The sequence below is a fragment of the Cynocephalus volans genome, chromosome 2 (genome assembly GCF_027409185.1).
Source record: "Cynocephalus volans isolate mCynVol1 chromosome 2, mCynVol1.pri, whole genome shotgun sequence".
NCBI lineage: Eukaryota > Metazoa > Chordata > Mammalia > Dermoptera > Cynocephalidae > Cynocephalus > Cynocephalus volans.
In genome coordinates, this window is record NC_084461.1 from 154,478,284 (window position 1) to 154,505,864 (window position 27,581).

Consider the following 27,581-nt stretch of genomic DNA (forward strand, 5'->3'; position numbering starts at 1 on the left):
ACATCTGAGCAGCAGAAGACGACGATAATATTTTCGATTCGGAAATGTCCCTCTGGTACTGCGTGTAAGGTGGACTAGAACGGAATGAGATGGGGGTTCAGCCATAGACACGTAAAGCAGTTGCATCTCTGTGCCTGGTGTCCTTATCGCGAGCCTAAGACAGGATGGGGGTGGGGTATGCGGGTGGGGGAATGTAAGGTGAAGGGAGAGTCCCTCCTGAGGTCTACATTCCGGGCAAGGGCATACGCAGTTCTAAGCACCGCTCAACTGTTGGGAAGACCCGCCTCCCCTTCCAGATCCCTCTGGGGCGGAGCTCGGGACAGAGCACGTGACGCCTGGTGCACCACCTTTACTGTGGGCAGTCCTATCGTTTATCCACGGTTTCAACGGTCGCCACGTCGATCCGCAACACCTTGACTCCGTGCTGTAGTGCTCGAGGAAACCGCTCTCTTCGGCGCGTCCCTGTATCCTTCTCCTGCGAAGCATGGTTGGGGAAGATAAATATCGAAGGAGTCCTTGCCCACACAAAAGATGGCGACCTGCTGCTTTCACTCTGGGTCGGGGAGCGGGGTCCAGGCGAGCGTCCTCAGTGGGCGAGGCGCAGACGGAAGGGGCGTCTCTCGATGTAACTTTTCGACCTTCATGGGCGGGGCCCTGAGTCTAGGGGCGTGGCCTCATCTGAGCTCTAACAGCTGATTGGTCTTCCGGCAGGTGGATGAGGCGTCCGGGGGACCCCACCCCTCCTTCTTCGAACCGGAAGTGTCTCTCGGTCTTTCCAGCTGGTTGTCATTTCACTCGGCTCGGTCCTGAGGAGAAGGACTCAGCCGCGGCTGCGGGACCCGGGCACCGGGAGGCGGTGGCGGCGGCGGCAGCGGCGACAGCAGAGGAAGAAGAGGAGGAAGAAGGAAAGAAAAAGAAGAGCCAGGCGGAGTCCGCAACAACGACAGCGGGGACTGCGGGACAGGGGTAAAGCGGCGGCGGCGGCGGCGGCGGCGGCGGCCCAGCAACCGTGAGGAGAAACAAAAGCCTTCTAAATTATAATTTTTAAAAAAAATCTGGGGGAAAAGAGAAAGACAGCCAAGGGGGGAGGCCCTTCTTCTTTAGAGTAACTACGGTAGTGGGTTTTCCCTTTTTTCCCTCTTTTTCCCCTTCTTGCTGAGAATCGAACTAAGAGAACTGAACAAACCGTCCCTGGGTCCCATGAGGGAAAAAAAACCCGGAGCCGCAGCGAGGGGAAGAGGCAGAAACCACAGGACCTTCCAGGTCGCCCCCTTGGTCCCCGCACCCCCGGGCCGCTAGTTCGCCCTCGTCGAGTCTCGCTAATCCCTCCTGATCGTGACCCCCCCAAGTGGGAGAAACGGGTGTTTCCAACCCCTTTCATGGGGGAGAGGAGGCCGGGGGGAGCCCAGGAACAGCGACCGCAGCAAGATCTGCACCCGGAGCCTCAGGAACAGCCCCAGAGGCCAAAACTGCACCCTGAGAAAGAGCAGAAACAGGACCAGGAACAGCAGAAACCTTCCTGCAATCATCTTTCCATTAGTCAATGCTGATTTCCTCTCCCGCAACCAGAAATTCACCTCCCGCCCCAGATAACCTAATATAATCTATATCTATATATAAATATATAATATATAATGTTCTTAAGTTATTCCTGATTTTTTTTTAACCAAGCTGCCAAGGAAAGAACGTATTCTCCCCTTAGCCCTATTCTAATTTTTATGTGAGTGAATCTAAACTGCTGAGGAAGACCATATGTGATTGTTAAATTATATATATATATATTTTTACTTCACGCAATGCTTATTCTTCTACATCCATAGATGCTTGAGAAGCTGAGTTTTTGTCATTCATGTACATTTTCCTTTGAAAAAAGAAAGCGCCTATTTTACTAACCAAAGACTTGATTTTTACCCTCTTCGTTTTTATTCCTTCCTTAGAAATAAGCCCAATTGGATTTATGTCAATGTTTTAAGAGATTTTTTTAGCTGTTTTTTCATCTTTCAGAGACCAGAATTCCAAATCGGAACTAGAGTGATAAGCTGCGATCATTGAGCTAGCTATAAATAAGACATTGCAAGCAAGCAAACAACTTAAATTTTGGGTAGGGGGGAAAAAGGCAAAAGACATCAACTTGTCATTTTTTATTGTGAGATTCTGATCCTAAAAATAATAAATGGGGGATTACGGGTTTGGAGTGCTAGTGCAAAGCAATACTGGGAATAAATCTGCTTTTCCAGTCAGATTCCATCCACATCTGCAGCCTCCACACCATCACCAAAATGCCACCCCCAGCCCTGCTGCTTTTATAAATAATAACACAGCTGCCAATGGCAGCAGTGCTGGGTCAGCTTGGCTCTTTCCTGCTCCAGCTACCCATAACATTCAGGATGAGATCTTGGGATCAGAAAAAGCAAAAAGTCAGCAACAAGAACAGCAAGACCCTTTAGAAAAGCAGCAGCTCTCCCCGAGTCCAGGTCAGGAAGCTGGAATACTGCCTGAAACCGAGAAGGCAAAATCTGAAGAAAATCAGGGGGACAATTCTTCGGAAAATGGCAGTGGGAAGGAGAAAATAAGAATCGAATCACCAGTATTGACAGGGTTTGATTATCAAGAAGCCACGGGGCTAGGTACTTCGACCCAACCCTTGACATCTAGTGCATCGTCTCTTACTGGTTTCAGTAACTGGTCAGCAGCGATAGCACCTTCTTCCTCTACCATAATCAATGAAGATGCAAGTTTCTTTCACCAGGGAGGAGTCCCTGCCGCTTCGGCTAATAATGGTGCTCTGTTGTTTCAAAATTTTCCCCATCATGTCAGCCCTGGCTTCGGAGGCAGCTTCTCTCCTCAGATCGGGCCTCTGTCGCAGCACCACCCTCATCATCCTCATTTCCAGCATCATCACAGCCAGCATCAGCAGCAAAGGAGATCTCCTGCCAGCCCCCATCCCCCACCCTTCACACATAGAAACGCTGCTTTTAACCAGCTGCCTCATTTGGCGAATAATCTTAACAAACCCCCATCTCCATGGAGCAACTACCAGAGTCCCTCTCCAACACCCTCTTCTTCCTGGAGCCCAGGAGGTGGCGGATATGCTGGCTGGGGAGGTTCCCAAGGCCGCGATCACCGCAGAGGGCTGAACGGTGGAATAACACCCCTGACCTCCATCTCGCCTTTGAAGAAAAATTTTGCAAGCAATCATATTCAGCTCCAGAAGTATGCTCGCCCCAGCTCTGCTTTTGCTCCTAAATCCTGGATGGAAGATAGCTTGAACAGGGCTGACAACATTTTTCCTTTTCCGGTAAGATATGTTCCATTAATAGATTAAGATGAATAAGGAAATAGCATAGTGTAATATCAGTGCAACTAAAGAGTTTAAATTGTCTGTATTCACAGGAGAGCTCTTTTTAGATATAAAATGAATCAATTACCAGACCTTATTTTAGCAGGAGAGGAGTGTAATTTGGAATAAAATATTCGGCTGTTTCTTTGACAGTTTTCTAATCGTAGCCTTAATTTTTCCATAGATAATTATGAATAACAGGTAGCTAGTGATGTCATAATTATTAACTATAATACCCTTCTTGCTTGACAAGAGAATCAGGGTCAGTTTTCTCCTACTTATTTAAGTAAGAATAAATAATATATAGATATAAGTATATTTCATTGTGGAAATTCATGAATGTTTTCTGCCCATATGAAGTAACTGTATAACTGAAAAAATTAATTTCTTTTGACACTGTAAGGTGGTGATTCACTGAAAACCAACTACTGAATTACAGTTTCCTCACCAGTTACATTTTAATCCTGGAACCTCTTTGAACCTTGCTGTCTGAACAATCTGAATTGATCAACTTGACAATTCCTCTTAAACCTCTGTGCAAATTCTGGCCTGCCTTGTGTTACTAAGAACTAATAGCGAGAGAGAAATGATCTAAATATTTTGTCTCCATTTATTTTTGAATATTATGAAACTGTTGATTTCAGAGTAACTCTTTTTGTGATGCCTTTCACCCATTTGTTTATTTTCCAGTGTTAACACTAGGGGTATAGATAATTAAACCATTCCTAAAGATAGAACAGGCAAAGATCACTTGTCTTTATTACTACCAACATATCCTTATTCTGGCAAGAGTCACATTTTTTGATGTTTTTGAATTAATGAGCAGTCGATTTAGTTGATAGAAACAAGATAAAGGAATTTCACAGTTGAACATCAGATACCCCACTAAATTTGTATATTTTGGGAGCATGATCATTTATATGTGTTTAGGAAATTTGTAGGGGATAATAAGCTAACATTGAATCAGTCTTCACGACAACTGCACAAGGTAAGTTCTATTATTATCCCCATTTTAAAGCTGAGGAAATTGAGTATCAGGAAGCTGTAATAACTTGCCCAATGGCAAACAGCTGGTAAGACTATGAATTTTAGGTTTAAAAAACAAGGATTAAGAATATGTATACATACAAGTGTATATATATATACACATGTGCTACAGCTAGAGGATTATTTTATAGATCTTTCTGTAAGGGCTAAAACAGATTACAAAATAGTTGCAGTGTTCCCAAATATGATGTTAGCACAAGCAGAATTATTTGTTTTAATTAGTAATTTGCTTGGGGGAGGGGGAGTTTACTAAGAGAACCAGATGTCATTCCAAGGAGTTAAGTATTTATTCCTTCCCTAAGGATTCAGGTACAATGTATCTTAAAATATTTGCTTAAATTTAGCTTTAGATTTTTAAAAATAATTTTTTTGCCTATCAAAAAGCTGTTGGAATTTGCTTTTAGAAAGGGTTTTTACTCAAAGACCTGCTTTACTGGTTACGTAAAAGGCTGTTTAAAACATTGACAATCCTCTGAAGTCTATTTTTAAAAAATTGCTTTTGATATTCCTTTGAATAAAAATTTAAAGAAAATTTAATGGAAAGGTAACTTTTATGAATTATCTCTATATTGCTAATTTTAAAAAATCTAAGATGGCATTCTGTACATTTTAACTGGATTGAGATTTGGTTCAGAATTGAATACACTTTTCTTATTTCGCTGCTATCCACTGACAGAATGAATTTATGTGACATCATTGTCTACTTATCATTTTCAGCTTACTGAATTTTGTTAAAGATTTGCTTTGAGAAAAATGAAAAGTTCAAAAAATGAATAAAATATGCATACATGCACATTGATTTTATTTTCAATTGGGCTAATGGAATGTGTTTAACATGTGAAATCTTTTTGATTAATTTCTGTAGGGCTTAAGCTGATTTATTAAATAATAGATGATGAAGATTGATACTGAAAGAAATTGTTAGAAACTAACTCTTACTTTAGAATTGTTGTCTATTATGTTGAGGATGGAAAAAGGGTGGGTCAACGTACCTGTCTCGAATATGGTAGGATTAGAAAGTAAGTTGCTGCTTTCTGCTCACCATCCCCACCATTTTTAGGAGTGAGTGTGCCTGTATGTGAGAGAGCACGCACCAGTGAGTGAGTGGAGCAGGTGATTTGAAAGTCACAAGAGAATAAGTGATCCGAAAAAATCTCTATGACAAAAAATGCCTAATTGGGTTTTGAAAAAATCATCAGAAGTAAACTGACTATTGTGGTGATTACTTAAATGAATGCAGTTACTTTTGTGGTTTTTTTTTTTTTAACAATAATTCTTTTGGCAAAAAAGTACCCTTTTGAGTTGATCTGAATTACTTGGTTAAATTTGATATGAAAAAATTGGAAAGAATATTTATTTGGGAGCCAGGAGACCTAGGTTGTGGTCTTGACTCTGTCGGTATCAGCATTTTGGGGCCTCAGTTTCTTCATAAAACGTGGTGGGTAACCTGGGTGATCCCTGAAGTTCCTTATGATTCTAAAGCAACCTGCTGTGAAATTTTGTTAAACTGCTACAACTATGGTTCACATTCTTCTTTATAAATATTCCTGTCTTGTTGAAATTTATAACTTAAGGACTATTAACTTTAGGAAGGAAATTTTATATATATATTAGCAATTCAATTTCAATTGCTATTAAAATAATTCTTTAGATATTATAGAGAGATCTTGAAGTATATCATAAAAAGTACAGCATAGAGCTTACATGATTACATTTTAATACTGGTATTCAATCAGAAGCTAGCATGGTATTGTTATATTAAAAAGAAATAATCTACTTGAAATGTAACTGTTACTAGGCAATGTTTATTTTAATTTGAAATGAACTAGAATTATTTTTACATTTGTTTACTGCAGTTTTGGGTAAATATAGTGAATTAAAATTAATGATAACTTTTAAATTAGTTTTTTTTCCCCCATCTCAACATTCCCTCTTATCCACGTTTATGGAACATGAACAGAGATTCCAAATATGTGAATAATTCCCCAAATAACTGATATGGGAAGGCATTATATTTGGGGGGTTTTTGGTATTAAAGTTTGTTTCTAAATTACTTTTGCTTAGCCTAAAGCTTCATTGTATGAATTCAGATGGCATGTCTCAAATCCTGTTCTCAGATGCAACTAGTGTGCATTTAATAATAGCTAACGCGCCTACTGTGTTCTAAGTGTTTTACATGTATTAACTCATTTAATTCATTTAACAATCCCATGAGGTAGAAATTATTATTATTATTCACACACAAGATTTGGCCCTTAATCATTATACTATAGTATAGTGCCTGTTCACATAATCATAATACAGGTGGGGGTGGAGGAAATGCCTCTCAGAAACATGTAAGGTGAGAGGAAAAATTTTACAGTGATACATGATGATCAAAAGTTGATTGTAGATGGTGTTTTGAAAGTGGGAAACAATAGAATATATGGGCTTATCAACTTTAAATGTTAAGCTTAGATAATACTCAAGTCAATACTTTTTATTTTAATTTTGAGTACATACTCAAAATACAGCGTGCACTGAGGTGGGTGCTTTCACATGTGTAATTTTACTTCCTATATAGGATTTCTCAACCCTGTGATGTTTGGTTTTATTGTCCCAATTTCAAAATGAAGAAAAGGCCCATATTCATGTGACTACAGGCATGATTTGACCCTACATTAAGGGGAAAAAAAATCCTACCTGTCCTGCCAAACACATCCTGGAATTTTGATGTCCAAACCAAATAATATATTGGGACACCTGCCAGTAATTATATTTGAATATAGCACTTTTTTTGGAGGGTTGCCTATATCGTCTGTCCTTACATGAAAGTAAAAGAGAATTGCCTAGTATTTATGCTGACACCCTGTTACCTATAGCTCAATTATGTTCTCACCTCCATTAGGTAAGAAACAGGAAGTGGACCAAAAAAAAAAAAAAAAAAATCTGTATGTCACAAAGACTATCCTAAAACTTGATTGATAGGAAAACACTTTAGGACTTTACTTAGGGTCCATTTGCTCTTACTTTAGACACAAGCATTGCCTAGTTGTCTTAACTAAGCAAGTGATTCACATCACTTTGGTGTTGTCAATTTATGGATCCTTAAAATCACGTACCACTTCTGCATGTAAATAGAAAGTTGCTGTAGCGCTTCAGTTCTGAAAGTCATAGTGAATTATTAAAATTGTTTAACATGCAACCTCATTACATTTTCTTGTCACTTAATATAGTCCCAAGAGGGATCTTTGCATAGGAAACATTTTCTTTGACTTAAAAGGGGAGAAACTAATTTTTTAACTCTAAAGTATGGGTTAGATGGTTCTAGCTCTAGCAGAATGAGATATTGGAAAACCTTTGGGAAAAGCCTACCAGATAAAATTTTACCCTCTTTGTAGAAGGCCATTTAACTAGGTTTAATAAGCAATTCTGGAGTAGAGTTTCTTATTTTTATTTTTTGTTGTTGTTGTCTTCAGAAAAGCTACGAAATATGATCAACACATTGCTCCATCATCTTTCAGGAAAAAAAGCTGTATATTGCAAGCCTAGTGAATGTGATTGTTGCTAGTTGCAACTAGAAAGATGATACTTAGTTCATGGGTTTAAGCTTTTGAGAGTAATTCTTGTTGGTGTTCATGAGAAAGAAAGGGGAAAAGTAGTTTAAAAATTAACATATGCCCAGATTTGAAATTTGCAGTCTACATTTATGTTCCTTATGACTTTTCTCTGTATCATGAGAAGGAAAATAAGCTTAAAGACCTCACTATTACATTTTTTCAGCACTGTTGGTTCTTAGTCTCCTCACAGATAAGATAATGTGAATAATGTGTTTCTCTTTAAAGCAGAAAGCCTATAATGTGAGCACTTATTTTAATTTTTCATGAGAAAATTCATTTCATGTTTAATTGTTCAAAATTGCCTTGGAGAAATTAAAAGCATGTTTTTACCACAATTTATTTAGAGCAATATATATTTTTAAAAATTCAAATTTAGTGTAGATTCTCATCAAAAATTTTTTTTTCCATTACATTTTATATTGTTGAAACAGAATGAATTCTACTTTCAAGTTTTCAGAAAATACTTAGTGGATAGAAAGATAAAGGTACAGATCTTATTTTTAACCAATTTTTGAAGGTGAAACATGAATAATTATTGAAAAAGTCTCTTTTGTGAGGCCAAGCAGTAGAGTGAAGCATAGGCTGTGGATTCAGATAGACTTAAATTTGACTTTGAGCTTTAAGTAGCAGTGTGACCTTGAGTCACACTCTTAAATTCAGGACGACAATACCTCATCAACATAATAACTAAGGGTGAAGAGCTATTGTGAGATTTGTATTAAGCAGCTTAATTTTTTTTAAAATTTAAAATATGGCGCTCTAATATTGAGTAAAATCATGAAATTAAAGTAATTACAAATATTATCTTGGGTTCCTACGAAAAATTATGAACAGTTCTTAGTATTGCTTATCTTGCTCTATATGCTTTATTTCACAGAGTATACTTATTAAACAAACTATAGATGCTACCCAGGACAGATAAAACATTTAGCGGACTTTCATTAACATTGGCAGCCTGCATCTTTCAATATTTTGAAAAATTTTGCCTATAGTTGTTTTATTAAGAACTTTAGAACATGTGATTGCTTTTGTATACATTAAAGGAGACTACATCTTAATGGAGAATTTCTGATTTCTCGGTAAGAAATAGGAAAAGGTACCATAGATTTGAATTTGGTATATCCTGAAATAAGTTTTGTTTTTTATATTTTAATGTAGTTAATTTAGCACACATTTATTGAACACCTAATATGTTATGGGCTAGGCATGGTACTCTCATAAAAATGATTTGAGAATATATTTTATAATTATATAAAATTCCGACCTGTGTTAATCTTTGAGTGATAATGAACATTTAGTTTTCCTCTTAAGCATTATAAACAAATTATCAACTATCCCAATAGTTGCATTTAATTTTAATTCATGAGCTGTTTAAACTTTAAAATAAACTGACAGATTCAACTTTAGGTATAACAAAAACAATGTGTAGATGGCATTTCTAAATATTTTATTAATGGCTACATTTTATTAGTGGAAATGTTTGGAAATTTCAAAAAAATTTGTAAATTTATAAATATACACTTGTATAAGCTGCTTTGTGTACTTGTACGCATGTACTTATGTTCTGTGACAAAATGGTACCACAAAAGACAAATTTTAATCTATGGATAGCAGAATTCTGGTCCCATTACATGTCAAAGAAAAACTCCATCAGCTACTCATAGTTTCTCTCTCATGTTTACAAACTGAATTATTAGAGTTGAAAGCCTTAAGCTATACAAGTACTTTCCATATTGTAGAGTATTTAGATTGGGCAATTTTTATTTGCTGAATATTTATCAGATATATCCCCACCATTTTTTTATAGACCTAAACTAAGTTATAGTTAATCCCTCAGTATTATGCATTTTAAAGCCATATTTATTTTTTAAATATCATGTAACATTTTAAAAAATAGTTCTTCCTGGTATTCTTGAGGAATGCATCTAGTTAATAGGATCATGGTGCTAGTCAGTGAACTAGCTGTGTCACTTTACTGTCTGTAAGACCATAGAAACAAAACAAAACATATAGGAATGTTACTACTCAAAATATCCTAAATATGGTAACTGTCAGATCTGGGTTCCAAATATGGCTCTGCCACTTACTAAGGAGAGTAAGTGACCTAAGGCAAGATACTCCACCTTTCTGATCCTTCATTTTCTCATTTCTTTTGTCTTGTCTTGTTGAGCATGGAATGAAATATGTTTAATATTTGGCTTCCAGAAGATTCTGTTAAGAAAAGCAAGTCATCAAATAGAATGTCACAATTTCTTAAAATATGAAAACCAGTATATAACTGGTATGTGATTAATTTGAACTTAATTTTAAAGAATTTTATAAATGAGCTATAATTTTTAAGATAAAATTACTGTACTTGAATAATAGTGAGACTCTGGCTAGATAATACTCTTATTTTTTGGAACAATGCTGAAAAATACAGTGAACAACTGGTGATTTTTTTTTGTTTTCCTCTTTTGGTAAAAATCGTCTCTCCCCATGTCTTTTTAATTTTTTATTGTCAAAAAATGAAATATATTCAATAGTAGTCAAATAGTATAATGAACTCACATGTACATATCACCTGGCTTCAATAATTATCAGGTTCTGGACAATCCTCTTTCATTCATACTCTTAACTCTCTCTTTCCCCTTTTATGTTATTTTGAAGCAATTCCCAGATATCATATCATTTCATCTGTAAATGGTTTACTATGTGTCTCTAAAAGATAAGGAGTCTTTATTAAAAAAACAAAAACAAAAACATTTTTCAAATTGTTTTTTAAAGAAGAATAGTGAGAAACTGAAGCAAGGCTCGCATTTCTGTTGTACCTGCTCAGCCTGTTTCACTTCTCAATCTGATGCTAATCTCTTTGGAAACTGCTATTGGTCTCACCTCTTTCTGGGTCATCAAAAAAAGAGATCCAGTTAAAACCAAATCATCAACTAGTGACCAGAAATTTGGGAGAAGATTGTACTTTTATCCCTTGATCTCGGCCTTCCTCTAGGTTCAGGCTTCTGTGGACTTGTGGGCAGGACCTCGGAAGAAAAAAATGAGAGAGAGAACAGGACAGGACTGAGCTTTTTTGGTTGTATTTTTGTTTGTGTTTGTTTTTGTTTTTTAAGAGAAATGTAGAGGTTTGGGGTCTTTTACAGGCCTTTGGACTGCATCAGACTTTTTCATTTCTTGCTCTCTTTCAATGCATAAATGTTTGATGCTTTTGATTGACCATGGGCTGGGAATACTTATCCACAGCAAAGGTGATTCTTCTCCTCATGAAGTGTAGTCTGGTGACCTCTTGTTTTGTGCTTGAGTGTTGAGGAGTGTCTCTGCCTAGGAGACTCTGGAAAACTAAAGATGTGGAGACAGGAGCTGCGAGGGCCCAGAAAGATGGAGGCTGGGCATAGGCTGCTTTTTGAGATTGCTGTCAAGGCTCACAAAAGAGAAGAGAGATGTCAAAGGTTACAGGACACTAGACTTAGTTTAGTAATAAAGATTGTGCATTTGGGTGGACCATTCTTCCTGCTGACTCTGGACCCTGATCAGGTCTAGCAGACATGGAGAAGAACCCTGACAGCCAATTGGAGTCTTCATGGCTCTTCATGACTTTGTTGCACAGGGCTAAGCTTTAGTACTATTTTCCCACTTTCCTTAAACTAATGGCCTCTTGCCTTGAATAGCTTATTAGTTAGGAGAAATCTTATATTGTTATTTTTGGGTTCAGAGGCTTAGACTTATTTTGATTATCTCAATGAAAATGAGCCATAGGAAATAGCACAAAACAGCTGAATTATTCAGATACAACCAATACCTAATTTAAAATGAGTTTCAGGCTTTTTCCCATTGCACCAGAGAGAGTAAGGGCAGAGGGAATATTTGTTGAATGGGTCTACCAGCTGCCAGGCACATGGTGTCACATGCCTTATTTATTCCCCATCATGGTTTTATAAGGGTGTTGTTATTATCCTCATTTTGCTGATGTAATCAAGGTTCAATGATGTTTCAGTGTCAAGATCATTTGCCTAGTAAGTGGTGATTTGAGCTCAGTTCTTATAATAGATTTTAATTATTTCTCTCTGCCAGGCGAGGTTAGAATGATCAAATAGTCAAGAAGAAGAGGTCTATTGATCTAGGAACTGACTAATCAAGCCTAGAATGTCAGATTGGATTTTAAATACAAATAAATGGTGACAAGAAATGTTTTTCACTTTAAAGATTTCTAATGCTCAAAATGAATGCGGTTTATTGTGGTTAAAATGCAGGTGCAATAAAAGAAAATTTTCTCAAAGGCTTCCTGGAGAGATATTCTGATTTGTTAGTTCACATGGAAACCCAGTGGAGCTATTGCTCCAGTCAGGGTAATACACTGAAGACATTCATTCATTTAGTTATAGTTCATAATTTTGTTAGGATCTTAGGGTAGCCTAAGATCTGTAAGACTCTTTGCCTTCAATAAAGAGATCATGATGAGAAAGTACTGACTGAAGAGGGAACTTACTAAGAAATGTGAGATGCCATTAAATGTGGTTCCTCCTACTTCCAATAATTACCTCTTTAACCTCTGACACTTGTCTCCATTCAGGCCAAGTGTATACAATGAAAGATTTCATACTTTGCAGGTGTCAATAGAGTGACAATTCTAGATCATGATAAGACCCATTTAAATGGATCACTTTTTTGAGTTTCAGCTCAGAAATCAGACACCACCACTTACTGTGTAACTTTGAGGGCAATTAGTTAAATTGGGGATAACAGCAATACTGATTCTTGTGATGTCTGATTAATGTATGTAAATGATATGTAATTCATTTAAGATGTACAACAAAGAGCCAGGAGAAACATGTTAGCCACTTTCTATATTGATGGTGATTGATTTACGGCATACTATGCATATCTATAATTTATGGATATGGAGATGAGTGAAGCTCTCATTCCAGTCAGGGATAGTTATTACAGAGACTGTCAATATCAGGTGAGATGTCAGAGTGCTAGGGGGATGCAAGGGAAGAGGGACTTGCCTGCACAGGGATGTTATGGTCACCTCTTGATGGTGTGTGGGCTTAAATATTATTTAATCTAAGAAGAATATTTACATCTTGGATTAAAACTCCCATAGTTACCTTTGATTAATTTGGGTCTCTACTTGGATCTCAAACTTCCTGTTTATTTTGGCAGCTGACACACTGGCACAGACTTTCCTTACAAACTAAATTATTTTCCTTTCCCTTCTTCACCAGGGAAAATTTAAGCCAGAAAGAGAAACTACCATAGCCTGATACAAATACGTGACAGTCTGAGAAGTAATGTTTACAGTAATGTATATTTTTACAGAAAGAGGATGAGTAAAGTGGGTAGCTAAATTTTGGCTGTGGTTTTTAATAATGTGGCTCCATCAATTAGTTACATTTTATGTTTTAGGCTCAGTCTAGTAATGCCAAAACACACTAACTCAAGTATAAAAAGAACCAATAATAGAGTGGTAGTGGTGGGTAGCATGAATTATATGTAGATGAGAAAATTTAGGCTAAAGACAGTTACTGCCTCTGAGCATGAAACTTAGCTGTGAACATCCCAGCATTCAAGATACAGAGTAAAACATGATGGATTATGTAGCTCTCATTCTCTGATGAAAGTAAGCATACTTTTAAACAAGGGCAAAAGAAATTTGCCTTGTAGGTCTGTAATCATGGGGCATCAACAGGCATAATGGATTTTTCTCTTGATAACAAATTTTACAAGAAAATCCACAGATGTTTAACAAATGGCATACTCATCTTTTCTACTTAGTAAAATCTGAGATCGTATTGTTAAGCCACAATTTTATGAAGGCAAGTGAACAGGGACAAGTATATACTATATAGTTTTCTGGTGATGTGACTTGATAAATAGGTAGAATCTTAAAGAACTAGTAATTAGCATATCCTTTGTTTAGACTGTTCTTCTTGGATACAGATGGCTCACAGAGCATTTGACCAAGTTTTGAGAGAGAGAAAACAAACAGAATATTTGCCCTTCAGATATCTTTGTTGTTGAATGAAAAAAAGAGCCAAGTGTTTAAGATGTCAGGTAAATAGGTGACAAAGATAATATTTTATTGTGAAAGTATAAGCACCAGATTTGTATTTTGCTTGTTCTGAATGGTTAACCACTCACCTCTTTCTAGGCATTTTCTCAAAGAGAAATTCCATCTTTGTTGAAATTGAACTTGATTGTAATCTTTTCCAAAGGTATATACCTTAGAGCTTGGAAGAAAGAGCTTTGTTTCAGGTTTCAAGAGCAAAGCCTTTCTCTTCATAAGGAAACCTTAAAATAGTTCTTGTAGAATATTTAAGCTAGACTACATCACAGCCAGTTGCCAGTCAACCAGGATGTAAGCTGCAAACCACATCCCCAAGTCCCTGGCATCTTGAAAGCTTGTCAGAAATGTAAATGCTTGGGCCCTACCTAGACCTACTGAAAGAGAAACTTTGGAGGTGGACCCAGTAATCTGTGTTTTAAGAAAACTTCTAGGTGATTCTGATGTACTTACAAGTATGAGAAACACTGGCTTAGGTCATTCATCTGAATGTTAAACAAAATTGCCACAGATGATTATTTTGGTTTGTGGCATAATTACAATTTAGTTGCTCTTCCTCATAGTAATAGACTAACTTATTCATGTGCTTCTTGTGGCTATTTCTGGAATGTTATGGAAAGCCTTGTCATCAGCTATATGCTGATGTAAGTCTTTCTGTTCTGGCGTGGCAGGCAGGATTATTCAGGTGTATATTAAAGGGAGGGTCCTGCCCTTCTTTAGAAATTGTCCTGTGAAGCAGAGATGACAGAAACTGAAACTAACCAGTTACATGCAATTCAGTATATTAAATATAATAATTAAAATTACGAAGTAAAACGAGGCTTAAGCATTGTAATAAAGTTTGCATTGCTGAGCCTTGAAAAGAATTGCTGCTCTTTTATTTTCATTCATGATTATTAAGGTCGCATGTTCTAGAGTCAGAAGACCTGGATTCAAATTTTGCCTCCTCCGTTTGCCTAAAATTGATAAAGTTAGTTAAACACTCAAAGCTTGAGTTTCTTCAACTGTGAAATGATATAATAACTGAACATACCTAATTGTATAGGGTTTTTTTTGAGGAATAAATGACATTATGCAATGCATAATGTTAAATGTTGATTATTATTACTACTAGTACCATTTCTACTCCTGTGGTTAGCAGAAGATAATCTAGTGATGCATTTGTGATAGGTCTCTAATTTGTGTGCCACATTTATCTGTTATTCCAATGGGGAGAAGGAAGATAAGGCTTCTCTTTCTCCTCTTATGGTTTTAGTATCTCCGATATCACTTTCTGTCACCCTAATGCATTTTGTTCTTTCTTTCATTTTTTGAGTAATATTTGAGTGTCTACTGTTTGCCAGGCAGTCGCTAGCATGTTCATGCCCTCAGAGTCCTTAAAGAAGAATGCCTTCTTTATTTGAATTTGTGTCTGTGGTCCTTTGACTGCCATGACCATTACTTTACTCAAGGAAGCATCACCTGCTTTGGAGTGAGACTTGGGCTTGAATCCTGACTATGCTGCTAAACCGGGTAGTAACTTGTGTATACAGAAAACTATGTAAGTTTTCCTTAGTCTCAGTTTTTATTACTAAAACAGGAATAATAAAATTTAACTTAGGAGATTTGAAGGTTAATTAAGAGAGTATTAATAAGGTACATAGAATAATGTCAGGTACTTAGTAATGCTCAAAATAAAGGGTGGTTCTCCTTTTCTACCTTATTTCCCTTTAGGCTGCCAAGAGAAACTGGCAATGGGGCTGCAGTGCATTGAACTGTGTCCCCCCAAAGTTTAATGTGTTGGAAACTTGGTCCCCACTGTGACAGTGTTAAGAGGGTGTAAAATCCTATTATGTTAATTGAAAGGTAGGGCCTTGAAGAGGTGCTTAGGTTGTGAGGACCCTGCCATAGTGAATGGTTTAATGGTGGTCATGGCATGGATTTGATGGCTTTTTTAAAAGGAGCCAGCTGTGAAGGTTAGCTCTCTCTCTGCTCTGACATTCTGCCATGTGAGACCCTGGATCACTGTTGCTACCAGCAAGGCCTTCACCAGATGTGTTCCCTAGACTCTGGACTTTCCATTCTCTGAAACTATAAGCAATAAACTTCATTTTCTTATAAATTATCCATTTCCAGGTATTTTTGTTATAAGCAACAGAAATGGACTAATACAGAAAATTGGTACCAGAAAAGTGAGGTGTTGCTTATAACAAATACTTGAAAGTGTGGAAGTGGCTTTGGAACTGAATATTGAGGAGAGGCTGGAAGAATTGGAAAGAAATGGCTAGAAAAAGCCTAGATGCTGGTGAAAGTTTAGAAGACAAGAAAATCAGAAAAAGATAGAGATTGGTTAAATGGTGGTGACCAGAATGCTTCTGGAAATACGGACTGTTAAACACCATTCTAAGGAAGTCTCAGATAGAAACGAGAAGGAGCTTATTAGAAACTGGGGAGAAGATCGCCCTTGTTATGAACTGGCAAGGAACTTGGCTGCATTCTGGTCATGCCCCAAAATTTTATGGAATGTGGAACTTAAAGATGCTAACCCAGGGTATTTGGTGGAAGGAATTTCTAAGCAGCAAAAGATGCAGGAAGCTGCATGGCTACTTGCAACAGCCTGCATTGAGTTATGGCAGAAAAGGCATGATGTAAAGCCAGAATGTATAGTTGAAAGGGAAGCAGAGTGTAAGGATTTGGAAAATTTGCATCCTGGCCATGTGGTAGAGAAGCATAGACCATTTTCAGGAGAAAAATGCAATGGTGCAGCCTAGCAAGCATTTACTAAGGGGATGAGTACGGAAGAAAGGGATTATCAGGAGAAGGGAAAAAAGACCTTGAAGGCACTTCTGAGATCTTGGAAGCTGTGTCTTCCATTACAGGCCTAGAGGCCTAGGGAGACAGAATAGTTTCAGAGAACAGGCCCAAGGTGCCCCTCATGGGTTCACCACCCAGGACTACCTTGGGAAGCTGCTTGTAGCACCAGCACACTGAATGCTCTGGCTGCTCTAGCTATAGCTAAATTGGCCCCAGATATGACTGAACCTGCAACTTTAGAAAAATACAAGCCAGAAACCTTGGTGGCATCCATGTGGTGTTAAGTTTGCAGGCTCCCAGAATGCCAGAGCTATGGAGGCTTGGGAGCCTCCATACCTACTTCAAAGGATGTGTGGAAAAGCCTGGGGACCCAGGGAGAGATCTGTCACGGGGGCAGAGTCACCACAGACAGCCTTTACTAGAGCAATGCCAAGTGGAATCGTGGGGTTGGAGTTACAGCAGAGTAACCCCATCAACATTATGTCTAGTGGGGCTGTGAGAGCAGGAGACCCTGGGGTCCATGTAGACCCCAGATGTGTAGTGCTACCAGTGTGTGATGCCAGCCTGGAAGAGCTGAAGCATGGCCAGGGACCAGGAAAGCCACAGGAGTGGAGCTGCCCAAGGAATTGGGGACCCAACCCCCATACCAGTATGCAGAGAATGCCAAACATGTAGTCAAGACGGGACCTTGAACTTTGGACTTTTGAGTTGAAACAAGTTAAGACTTCGGGGACTGAATGAATGTATTTATATGTGAAAAGGACATGAGTTTGGGGGGGGGCCAGGGGTAGAATGCAGTGGATCGAATAGCGTGCCCCCAAAGTTTAATGTATTGGAGGCTTGGTCCCCACTGTGACGGTGTTGAGAGGGTGGGAAATCCCTCGGACAGTAATTGAAAGGTGGGGCCTAGATTAGATTGTGAGGACCTTGACATAGTGAATGGTTTAATGGTGGTCATGGGCATGATTCTGATGGCTTTAAAAGGAGCCAGCTGAGAAAGTTAGCTCTTTCTCTGCCATTCTGCCATGTGAGACCCCTGGACCACTGTCACCACCAACAAGGCCTTCACCAGATGTGTTCCCTGGACTTTGGACTTCCTGTCTTCCAAAACTGTAAGCAATAAATTTCATTTTCTTATAAATCACCTACTTCCAGGTACTTTTGTTATAAGCAACAGAAATGGACTAATACAGGGGAGTTGAAGCAAATAGAGTTGTCACTGTTTTTTGTCTTATAAGAAATTCTTTGTTCTTTTGTCTGAAATTGGGACACTTTATTCTTTTTTCTTCCAACAAGTTGTTTTAAGTAGATTTTATTTTGAAAAGACTTGTTATTTTGCATTTTGTATAGCATAATGAAAATGCAGTGTCTTTCCTTTTAAGACTCTAAGAGTTCATTTTCTTACTAATCTATCATTGACTCTTGCCTCTTTGTGGGCAGAAAGTGATGAACATCAATTAGTCATTCTCATCCACATTTTTTGTTCCTGCCATAATCGTCATCATAATTTTAACTGTAAATCTTGGAAGAGTGCAGGCAACTTAGGATACCAGAAAGCTAGAGTACAAAAGTACTTTGGAGTTAGGAAAGGGCCGTTACAGATCCAATCAAACCCCTTCCTCTTATCAATCAGGAAAGAGGTCTAGAAGATGAAGTGCCCAGTTCACATCATACACCAGGCAGAGTTGAAGTTTCCTAGTGTCTAATGCTTATTCCACTGATTTGTGCTAATGTTCATATTTTGCTTATCAGTTCAAGTTCAGTCAAGAAGAGGGGTCACTTAAGAAGGTTTCTATTTTATAGTTAGTTTACTTTCTGTGAGATGGATCCTAGAAAATAAGTCTGTGTTTATATTTGGTCCAATTAGCAATCAAAAAAGGCAGAATCAAAGATTGAAATATGGAAACCAAAGAAGTCTTATTTCCTTGACTCTTTGGTTGTTGGATAGGAAAACCAGCATTGTTCGTGCTGTTCTTATACCTTGGGTTTATTTATTTTTTTCTCTATCCCTCTACCTACTTCTTAATGACACAGACACCTACATTTTAGGATTTTTTTTTTTTTAGATGTTAAAAATGGACAAAAAAGATCAGTAAGGGAGAAACCAAGAATAATAAACTTTGGATTCTTTCTGAGAACAGATTGTTTTCTTGAGAAAATAGGTGGCTTTTGAACTCTTTAAATTACCAAAACATCATGAGAAATAACATGTTGTACAAATGTAAAGTGGTTTATAGTAAGTATAACCACTAATAAGGTTGGGTTGTGGGAAGAATACACATTAGACTAGGGTTGGCAAGAATGTGGTGCTGTGCCATTGTGCCTTATACATTGCATTTAGTAATCATCAGCAATTTGTTGAGGTACTGTTTCCTTCTGAATTCATATGGAGCCTGAGAATCCTTTTCAACATATTGCATCTGAGAGTCAGTACCAATTGATCAGAGTTTGTATACTGTATTGGTATTTACCTGTCATCCTGTATTAAATCATAACAAATTAAAGTAAAAATTAGCATTAGTGTAAAAAGGATAGAGTCCCCCCCAAATATTACTGAAATTTAAAAATTTTATTTAGTATTTTAGTTTTAAAATACCTTACCAGTTAGAAGTCAGTGGTTATTAGTTTAGCAAAAATCTTTATGTACCAGGCAATAACCTTGGAGGTGGTAGTGGGGAGTATGTTGGTTTACTAAATTCTAGTACGACTTTCAGACTTACAAGTAAAAAGGAGGCCTCTTCACTTCTGGAATAAGTTCTTATAAAACAAACCAAATAAAAACACTCTGTCATATTCTTTATCAACTGCTTCTCTTCAGCACTCTTGTCATTCAGTGACTGGCAAAATGTAAGTTCCAGTGATTCACAAGGTTGCTTACTACTTTAGTTGCATGAAAAAGAATGATAGGCTGAGATCTCCCCTCTATCCCCATTAGTTATTTTGGCAAAAGAAAACATACAGCTCTATAAAGGGAAAGGGGAAATATAAAAACAAACCTTAACATAAGGAGTACGAGCGAAGAAATATTTTAAGCATTCTTTGATTTAGCAAATATTTGTGTGCTTTCTACCTGCCAGGACGTGTGTGAGGCACAGTGATACAGAAATGTAGGACTATGCTTCTCAACCTGTTTCACATCATGGCACACATAGAAAATGATAACATTTAAACAAAGAGCATCTGCCAGAAGGCTCCTGCCACATCAGGCCCTTCTGAGCAGTCCTGTGGGCTGAGGAGATAACTATCTCCATACATTATTTCTGTCTGAGGTAGGCACACTGGGAACATTTGATGTAAGACATAATTCCTGCGCTTGGGAAGCTCACAGAGGACACAGCCAAGCAGACACCGAGAAGTTTTTCCTCCAAGACTAGTTTGTATTGGAGATGGAAATAGTGGATGGCCCAGTTCTGGGCATGGTTTGTAGATAGCTGAAAGAGCACGAATCCAGCTACTATAGAACAGGATAGTGTAACTTTATATTAACTTTGAAACCTCAGGTTATACTTCAAATCTACTTTGCTTTCGAAAGAATATGCAATAAGGGTTTTGACTTAATTCAGTTTTGACATGAGGAAGTGTAAAAACAGAACAGTCTCTCCTTTTTGTGAATACCAACCCTTAGAAATTCAAATTCGGACCACATGTCCTCTTGCCTATCTATAGACCATGTTGAGTAGATGAGGATGGTATGCAGAGAATCAGGAGGAAATAGTGAGAAAGATGTTCTGGAAGGAGTCATACCAGTTTAGAGCAGAATATCATTTAAGGCACCTGTCTTACTTTCCCCATCCTCACCCCAACCTTCCTACCCCTGGGGAAAAACCTGCATTACCCTCCCCTACTTTTAATATTGACTTATATCCAAATATACCTGCTCCTGAACTCTTTATGTTGCAGGAGTAAAAAAAGTTGTATCATAAAACAATTCATTCAGTGAACATTACTGAATATCTTCATGGTGAGCTGGTATCAGGAGGAGCATTCCCTATTTCAGGAAAGGACAGTAATTATACAGGGTGAGAAGGGTTATAGAAACACAGGAGAAATGTCAGGTTGATCAAAAATACTCTCAAGAAGAGAACATGCTCTGTCAGCCTAGAGGTTCTAGAAGTTAGCTAGGAAAATGGAAAAGTGAGGTTCCAACAAATTAAAAAAAAAAAAAAAAAGAAAAAAGGATAAAGTTCGGAGGTGACTTTTTTTTTTAAAGCCAAATCTTTGAGTTAAAAAGTAATGTAAGAAAAAATATAACTGAAGAGAAGTTTATAGAATCCTGCTTGTCAGATTCCTTGGAAGCCCTTTTTTCTTTAAAATACTCTTGCAGTGGTCTATGAGTATGTGTTTATTTTCAAGGTGGGTCAGAAGCATTTATTATTGCTGCTTCTTAGAGTTTAATTTTAAAATATTTTCATCTCCTACTTTTAACCTATCAAGCTAAACTTTAATTTTAGTTATCTCTAGTATTCTTCATCCTGTGGAGTGCCAGCAGTTGGGATGTTGTATATTTTAGGATTCCTCACTCACTCATGAAATGAGCTCGGTTAAACCAGGATTTTAGACCAGCAATGTACTCCACACCCTTTCTTCCCTTTAATTTTAATGGCAGCAAAATCAAGCCTAACTTTGCAAGTTGAGATAGTAAAGAGGAATCGAGATTTTTGGGGGTTTTTTCATCCAGATTCTAACTTTGATTGGTGTCCTTTTATCCTTTATTTACCAGAGTAATGACTGGGTTGTTTGGGGACCTAATAACATGTTGCACTGGCGGGTAGGGAGGGACAGAATATGCTTCAGCAGTTCTATCTTGCTATTCTTATTCTTCTCCTTAGAGAAGGCTTCACCACAGTAATGAGAGCAGCTCCTATGCTTCACGATTCCACATTTCTTTTTATTTGGGGGAGGGGAAATTCTATCAAAATTATTTTTTATGTACTTTGGGGAGGGAAAGTTTTGTCTATTTTCCATATGAATTATTAATGTTAAAAATAAATCTTTCATACTGGCCAGCTGCAAAACAATCAATCAGTCTTTAGAGAAGGTAAATCATTAACATTCAAAGACAGCCTTGGTAATATAGAGATGGATAAATCAATCACATATTTATTTTCTTAAAATAAGGGATAATTTATCTTGACATAATTTCACAGTGATATTTACTTTGGAATACTTTGCCACTTAGTGGTCTTACAGACATTTGATGACTATTTTCAGACCTTAGCTTATAAGAAAATACAGCTATGCTGAATAGCTCATATAGGTACCAATTTAGTAGATAACTACCGGAGAAGTTTGGAAAGCTTTGCCATGTTATTCCACTCTTAAATGGTGGAGATTAAAAATTTTTTAATATATGTTTATTTAACATTTTTAACTAACAGAAATTAATTTAATGGTTTCTGTTTTATGAATAAAAGTTATACTTTTGTTGAAATTGTTGTTAGAAATCAAATCATTTTTTACTGAGCCCTTTGTACTTACTTTTGTGGTTTTTGGTGTTTTGTAAATGTTAATAATGATATTTAGTAATAATGTACCTTATACAGAGGAATAAAATTGCTACTTTTTGATCTTTGTCACATCAAATACATCTCCTTGCTGTTCTCTTTTATATTTAAATGCTATTTAAAAAAGCGGTTTATGGCTGTTTGTATTTACAGGATCGCCCCAGGACATTTGACATGCACTCACTGGAGAGTTCACTCATTGACATAATGAGAGCTGAAAACGATTCAATTAAAGGTATGTTTAGAAATATTATAACTATTCGATTTTAGTAAATAGTTAAAAAATGTCTATTACCTTTATACTCTGATGAGCAATATAGCAAATATTATGGAGGCATATATTTTATCTGGTAAGTTTCACAAATTTTACGCATGTACCTCTTTTCATTAAAAAACCAAATATATTTGATGGGCATCTACAGTAGGCTCTTTGTGCTACTAATTAAGAGTAGTACTACAAGAGTACTAATTGCTAAGAGTGGGCAGTTAATTCAAAGGCATGAACCATACACTTCATTTTTTTGTATCTCAGGCAAAAACTTCTCAGTCCCTCAGACGTATGTGCCTAGCCACTTATGACAGTGAGTGTACATGAGGAAAAAGTTTAGATGTTGATAGATATTTTTGCCTACTTTCATGTTTTAAAAAATGGCCAACAGCTTTAAAGTTATAATGAAGTTTAGAAATTTTTGAAAAAAAATTTAATGTATTATGTTTAAAAAAATAGTACTATTCTATTTAGATTCTGATGTCAATTCTCTTACTGACAAGCTGTGTTATCCTGAATAAGACATTCAGTTTGGCTAGGCCTCAGTTTCTTCATTTTTACAACAAGGAACTCACCTAGGGAGCTTTAAAAATAAAACACAAATGCCTGGGCCTCACCCCATATGTGGGGTGAGGGCTTGGCATGTCATTTTCTAATGTCTTGGGTGATGCTGAAATGTAGCCAGGACAGAGAATTACGAGAGTAGATGTTCTCTAAGGGCCCTTCATTTGATATTGTGAAAACTACCTCCCAAAATTAAACATTTTTATTTACAAAAATCTCAATTTACTAGCAGCTCTTTTTTAAAAAAGAAATTTGGAATGTTTGGTATATTTGGTCATCTCACTTAAATAGTTAAGTTTGTTTGTTTGATTATTCATTTATTCATTCCTTTATTCTTTCTTCTGTTCACTTATTCATTCATTTATTGTTTATGAGCCTACTTTATGTCACCTAGAGAACTTTGCACTGAGGCCAAAGGTGGCAAAGCAGCCTGTTGCTTCAAGTAGTTACCAGCCTAGCCTAGTTTTCCTTTGAGTCTGGTTTATCATATTACTGATGCAGAAAAACTTTTAAGTATTTTTCAACAGACCAATAGTGGTACATTTTTTAACAAGGAAAGCTTTGGGGGTTCTGGAGAGATGAAAAATAGTGTGTGAAAAAATATTCATTCATTTGATGAGATGACTTTGAAATAAGAATATTTTGAAGGTCTTTACTGAATTCTTCATGGAATTCTGGTGGATGACTCTAATCCAGATGCATGCTGTATATATGAAGAAAGATGATCTCTCACTCAGAATTGACTTTATTTTTGCTCCTTTTTAGCACTCTGACTTTAGGTAGTGCTTCAGCCTCTTCTAGCCTTTGTTTCTCATCAGAAAAACAAAGAGAGTCTAAGGCTATTTCTAGCACCAGAAAAACTGTACACTCTTAAAAAGTAGTTAAGGGAAACATCTGAATAAGGTCTGTGGATTGTACTAGTATCAATTTCTTAGTTTTGTACTATAGTTATGTAAGCTGTTACCATTTGGGAATACTGGATAAAGGGTAAATGAGGATCTCTCTGTACTACTTTTTGTAACTTGTTGTGAATCTATTATTATTTCAAAATGAAAAGTTTAGTACAGAAAAAGTAGCTAAAGGACATTTTATTCTTAATATATTTAATTCCTTTAGCAAAAAAATTTTGAATGCCTCCTATATACTAGATACTAGGGATAATAAGTAATTAGAAATAATTTTTCATAAGTGCCTATGGTTTTTATCAAAGAAAACACAGGTTACAAACAGCAATAGATATAAGCAATTTGTTATATGACATTTCTAAGAAGCAAGCCTCTAACTGGTACTTAGGTTAGACGTAAGAGTTTGCACATATTATTCTAATAGGATTAACAGTAGGATTTCCTTGGTTTATCAGCTTTAGCCAGACTATCTCTCCCAGGTTTATTTATTTCTTCTAATTTACTAAATGGGTGATTGTGTAAGGTTCCACCTTTATTCTATATTCCCTTTTTAATTTCTTCTTACCAGTTTTTACCTAAACTAAGTTTCTTAAAGCTGATTCTTCAGGGATAATCAAAAGTTAAGTCTGTGACAGAAAAAATTCAGTCTGATAGATCTAGTATGAGAACATAAAGACTTTGTAAAATTGTGATTGATAAGAGGCAGTGTGGCAGAATGGTAAGACTCAGGATTTTAGAATCAGATCTGGATTTAATTGTAAATCTGCCACCACTGTTAGTGATGGTTGTGAGGATAAAATGATATGATGCATCTTTAAAATTCAGCATATTGTCTATTTAATAGGAAACATTCAAGAAATGATATGGATTATAACTAAGCATCTATTAAGTCTGTTTTCATGCTCATCAAATGAGAAAGCCAGTTTTAATTAAGTTTGGGTGTCAGAGTGGCTTGAGTATATTGAATGAACTTTATGTGTTTTTCCTTCAAAGAGCAATAAAGAATTCATAGATGAGTTCATAGTCCTAAAATGCTAGATTATACTTATGCTTAATTTTTTTAATACCAAGATCATAATCTCTGTCATTGTAATGTATCACTATCGAAATGTAGTTTTGCTCACGGTAATAACTTTATTTCTTATCAAATTCTCTTCTGATTTAGATAGTTGCTTTAAGAACACTATGCTTGATTTTAACAGTGGTTTTATTATGAGATTTTGCTTAAAGGAGATAATAAATAAAATTTGAATACTTTAAAAGAATAACATTGTCCTTTTGCAATAGGTATCTAAAACCTGGCAATCCATATTGAAAATAAATAAAATATCTCTCCCAGTTCTGTGCTTCCTTAGAAACAGAAAATAGAAAATTGGCATTAATTCTATGAGGCTATTGGAGAACAACATAACTCTCATAAAAGAAACAAAATAGATTAAAATGATTAATTTGGTCATTATCAAATTGTTGTAAAACGACTTCACCATGTGACAGCAAATTTTATGTTGGGGTTTATTGTAAAAATAATTTTATAAAACTTATTATGAATGACCACATTTATTTTTATCTTTCATTTGTAGTTCCTCATGATGTGCAGTTGTGTGTGTGTGTGTGTGTGTTTAAATAATAAAGCCTAAAATCGATATAAGAACTACAAGTTGAGTCTATTGATGTGGTTCTATTAACTCAATTTTTTTTAAAAAAGTCAGAAAACAGAATTCATGTTTTCCATTTGAGAAAAAAACATCTCCCTTGATGTGGTGGGATTAAAAATTTTATTTTTGCTGTCAACAGACATGATACTTATATGCCTAGGAAACTTCAAATACAATTTTTGGATTTCTTTATGAATGTATTGTTGATTCCAACTGGCTTGGTGGAAATCTTTTATCTTCATTTTTAAAAAAATAAATGTTTTTAAGGAGTATGTAGCTTTCATTTCATAATTTATATTAACATTTTTCCGGTGTTATTACAGTTTATTCTTAAACTGTTTTTCCAAGAATTTTAATGGTACTATAATTTTCTCACAGGGGTTTAGCTGTTTGGGGAGGAAAAGGGTCCTCCCCATACATTATCTCCATGTCCTTTCTCTGGTCAGCTGATATGTCTCTGCGTTATTTTTATCTGTGAAGCTGTATATTGCCTTCTGCATAACCAATGCCAGTGACAATCTGCAGAAGTTCTTCCCCAGGGACTGATTGTATTTTCTTTACTGCACACTCAGTCTCTTAAACTAAGAGCCTGAGCTACAGACTGATTTTGAGTTTTGATCTCCTAGGTGGCAGCTTGAGCATTGCTACAATATAATTAGGCTTAATCAAGTATTTTCTTTACATGGACAGAAACATCTTTTCCTGTGGTAGATGCCCAGATGATTATTTTGGGAATATTGTATCTTACTGTTATTCCTGTTTTTTCTTGCCTTTGAAATTAGTGCTTATTATTTAGAAATGGAGCAGCATGAAATAGATTAAAACCACATACAAGTACATCTGTTTTCAGCATTCTGAAGCATAGGTTGGACACAGTGAAATAAAGATTCACGGAGTGTTGTTATATTCAGTGTTTAGTATGAGAGACCTCTGAAAATGAAGGAGCCTTCTTTTCTTTCCTGTGTGTGAAGGGAATAAAGGGATGTAGGTGTAAACCATGAAGTAGTTTATGAAATGGAAGCAGAGGGAGACAGCACTGGAATAAAGAGACAAAAAATAGTACTTGAAAATTATCAGATGTCAGACAGAATATAACAGTGCACATTTTATGATAGCATTTGAGTATTTTTAATCTAACAGATGAAAACAATTTAACATCCAATTTGCTTCATTTCACTAGAAAGCCAAAATGAGACAGCAAAATTATTGAGAACAAAGGCAATCTATAAATTGTCAAAACAGTATAGTTGTTCTTCAGATATTAACTAAATTGTGAGTCAGAATATCATCATATCTTTCCTTTGAATATTGTGAAAATGGAATCTTTCTCTTCATAGTGTTTTAGAATGTATCTCTCCTTCAGTTTTTGGAAGTGGGTACTCAACATATCCACCACAATTCCTCTGAGTTTCAGGCATTTAAAAAACTTAATTTGATTGTAAGCAATAATGATTGCATCAAGAAATACAAGTCGTTTTAAGTGCCAGTCTTTTACATATCCCAATGATGCCCACAAAACCTATTAAATATGTAGAGAAAGTAACAGGAGCTGGTAACACAGTTACACACATTATTGCTTCCCTTGCTTCATGCATTGGTTTAGTAAGAATTTATTTTAAGAGATGTGGACCTACTCCAAAAATGCTGCGCATTTAATTCCTGACTGCCAAAAGTGTTGCAACCTTCCATTTTAAAATACTTTGATTTTTTTTTTTATCTACATATTACATTTAGGAGCCCTTCCCCCACTACTATTCATTGCTGCAAATTTGTTTGAAATGAATGCTTAAATGAGTGGGCAAGTAATGTTTTCATTTATGCCTCTCTTCTTTGTCACTAAGCAAAATAATT

The 27,581-nt window shown here is 36.4% G+C and overlaps 1 protein-coding gene across 1 annotated transcript in view; it reads left to right on the forward strand.

Annotated features, from left to right (window-relative positions):
- Positions 1–789: 789 nt before the first annotated feature.
- Positions 790–27,581, forward strand: part of CPEB4 (cytoplasmic polyadenylation element binding protein 4) — a 70,627-nt gene continuing 43,835 nt past the window's right edge. Inside the window, exons 1-2 of the mRNA XM_063084473.1 lie at positions 790–3,298; positions 22,492–22,573. Coding sequence (XP_062940543.1) covers positions 2,174–3,298; positions 22,492–22,573 — 1,207 coding nt within the window. The 5' untranslated portion in view covers positions 790–2,173. The remainder of the gene's footprint in view (positions 3,299–22,491; positions 22,574–27,581) is intronic.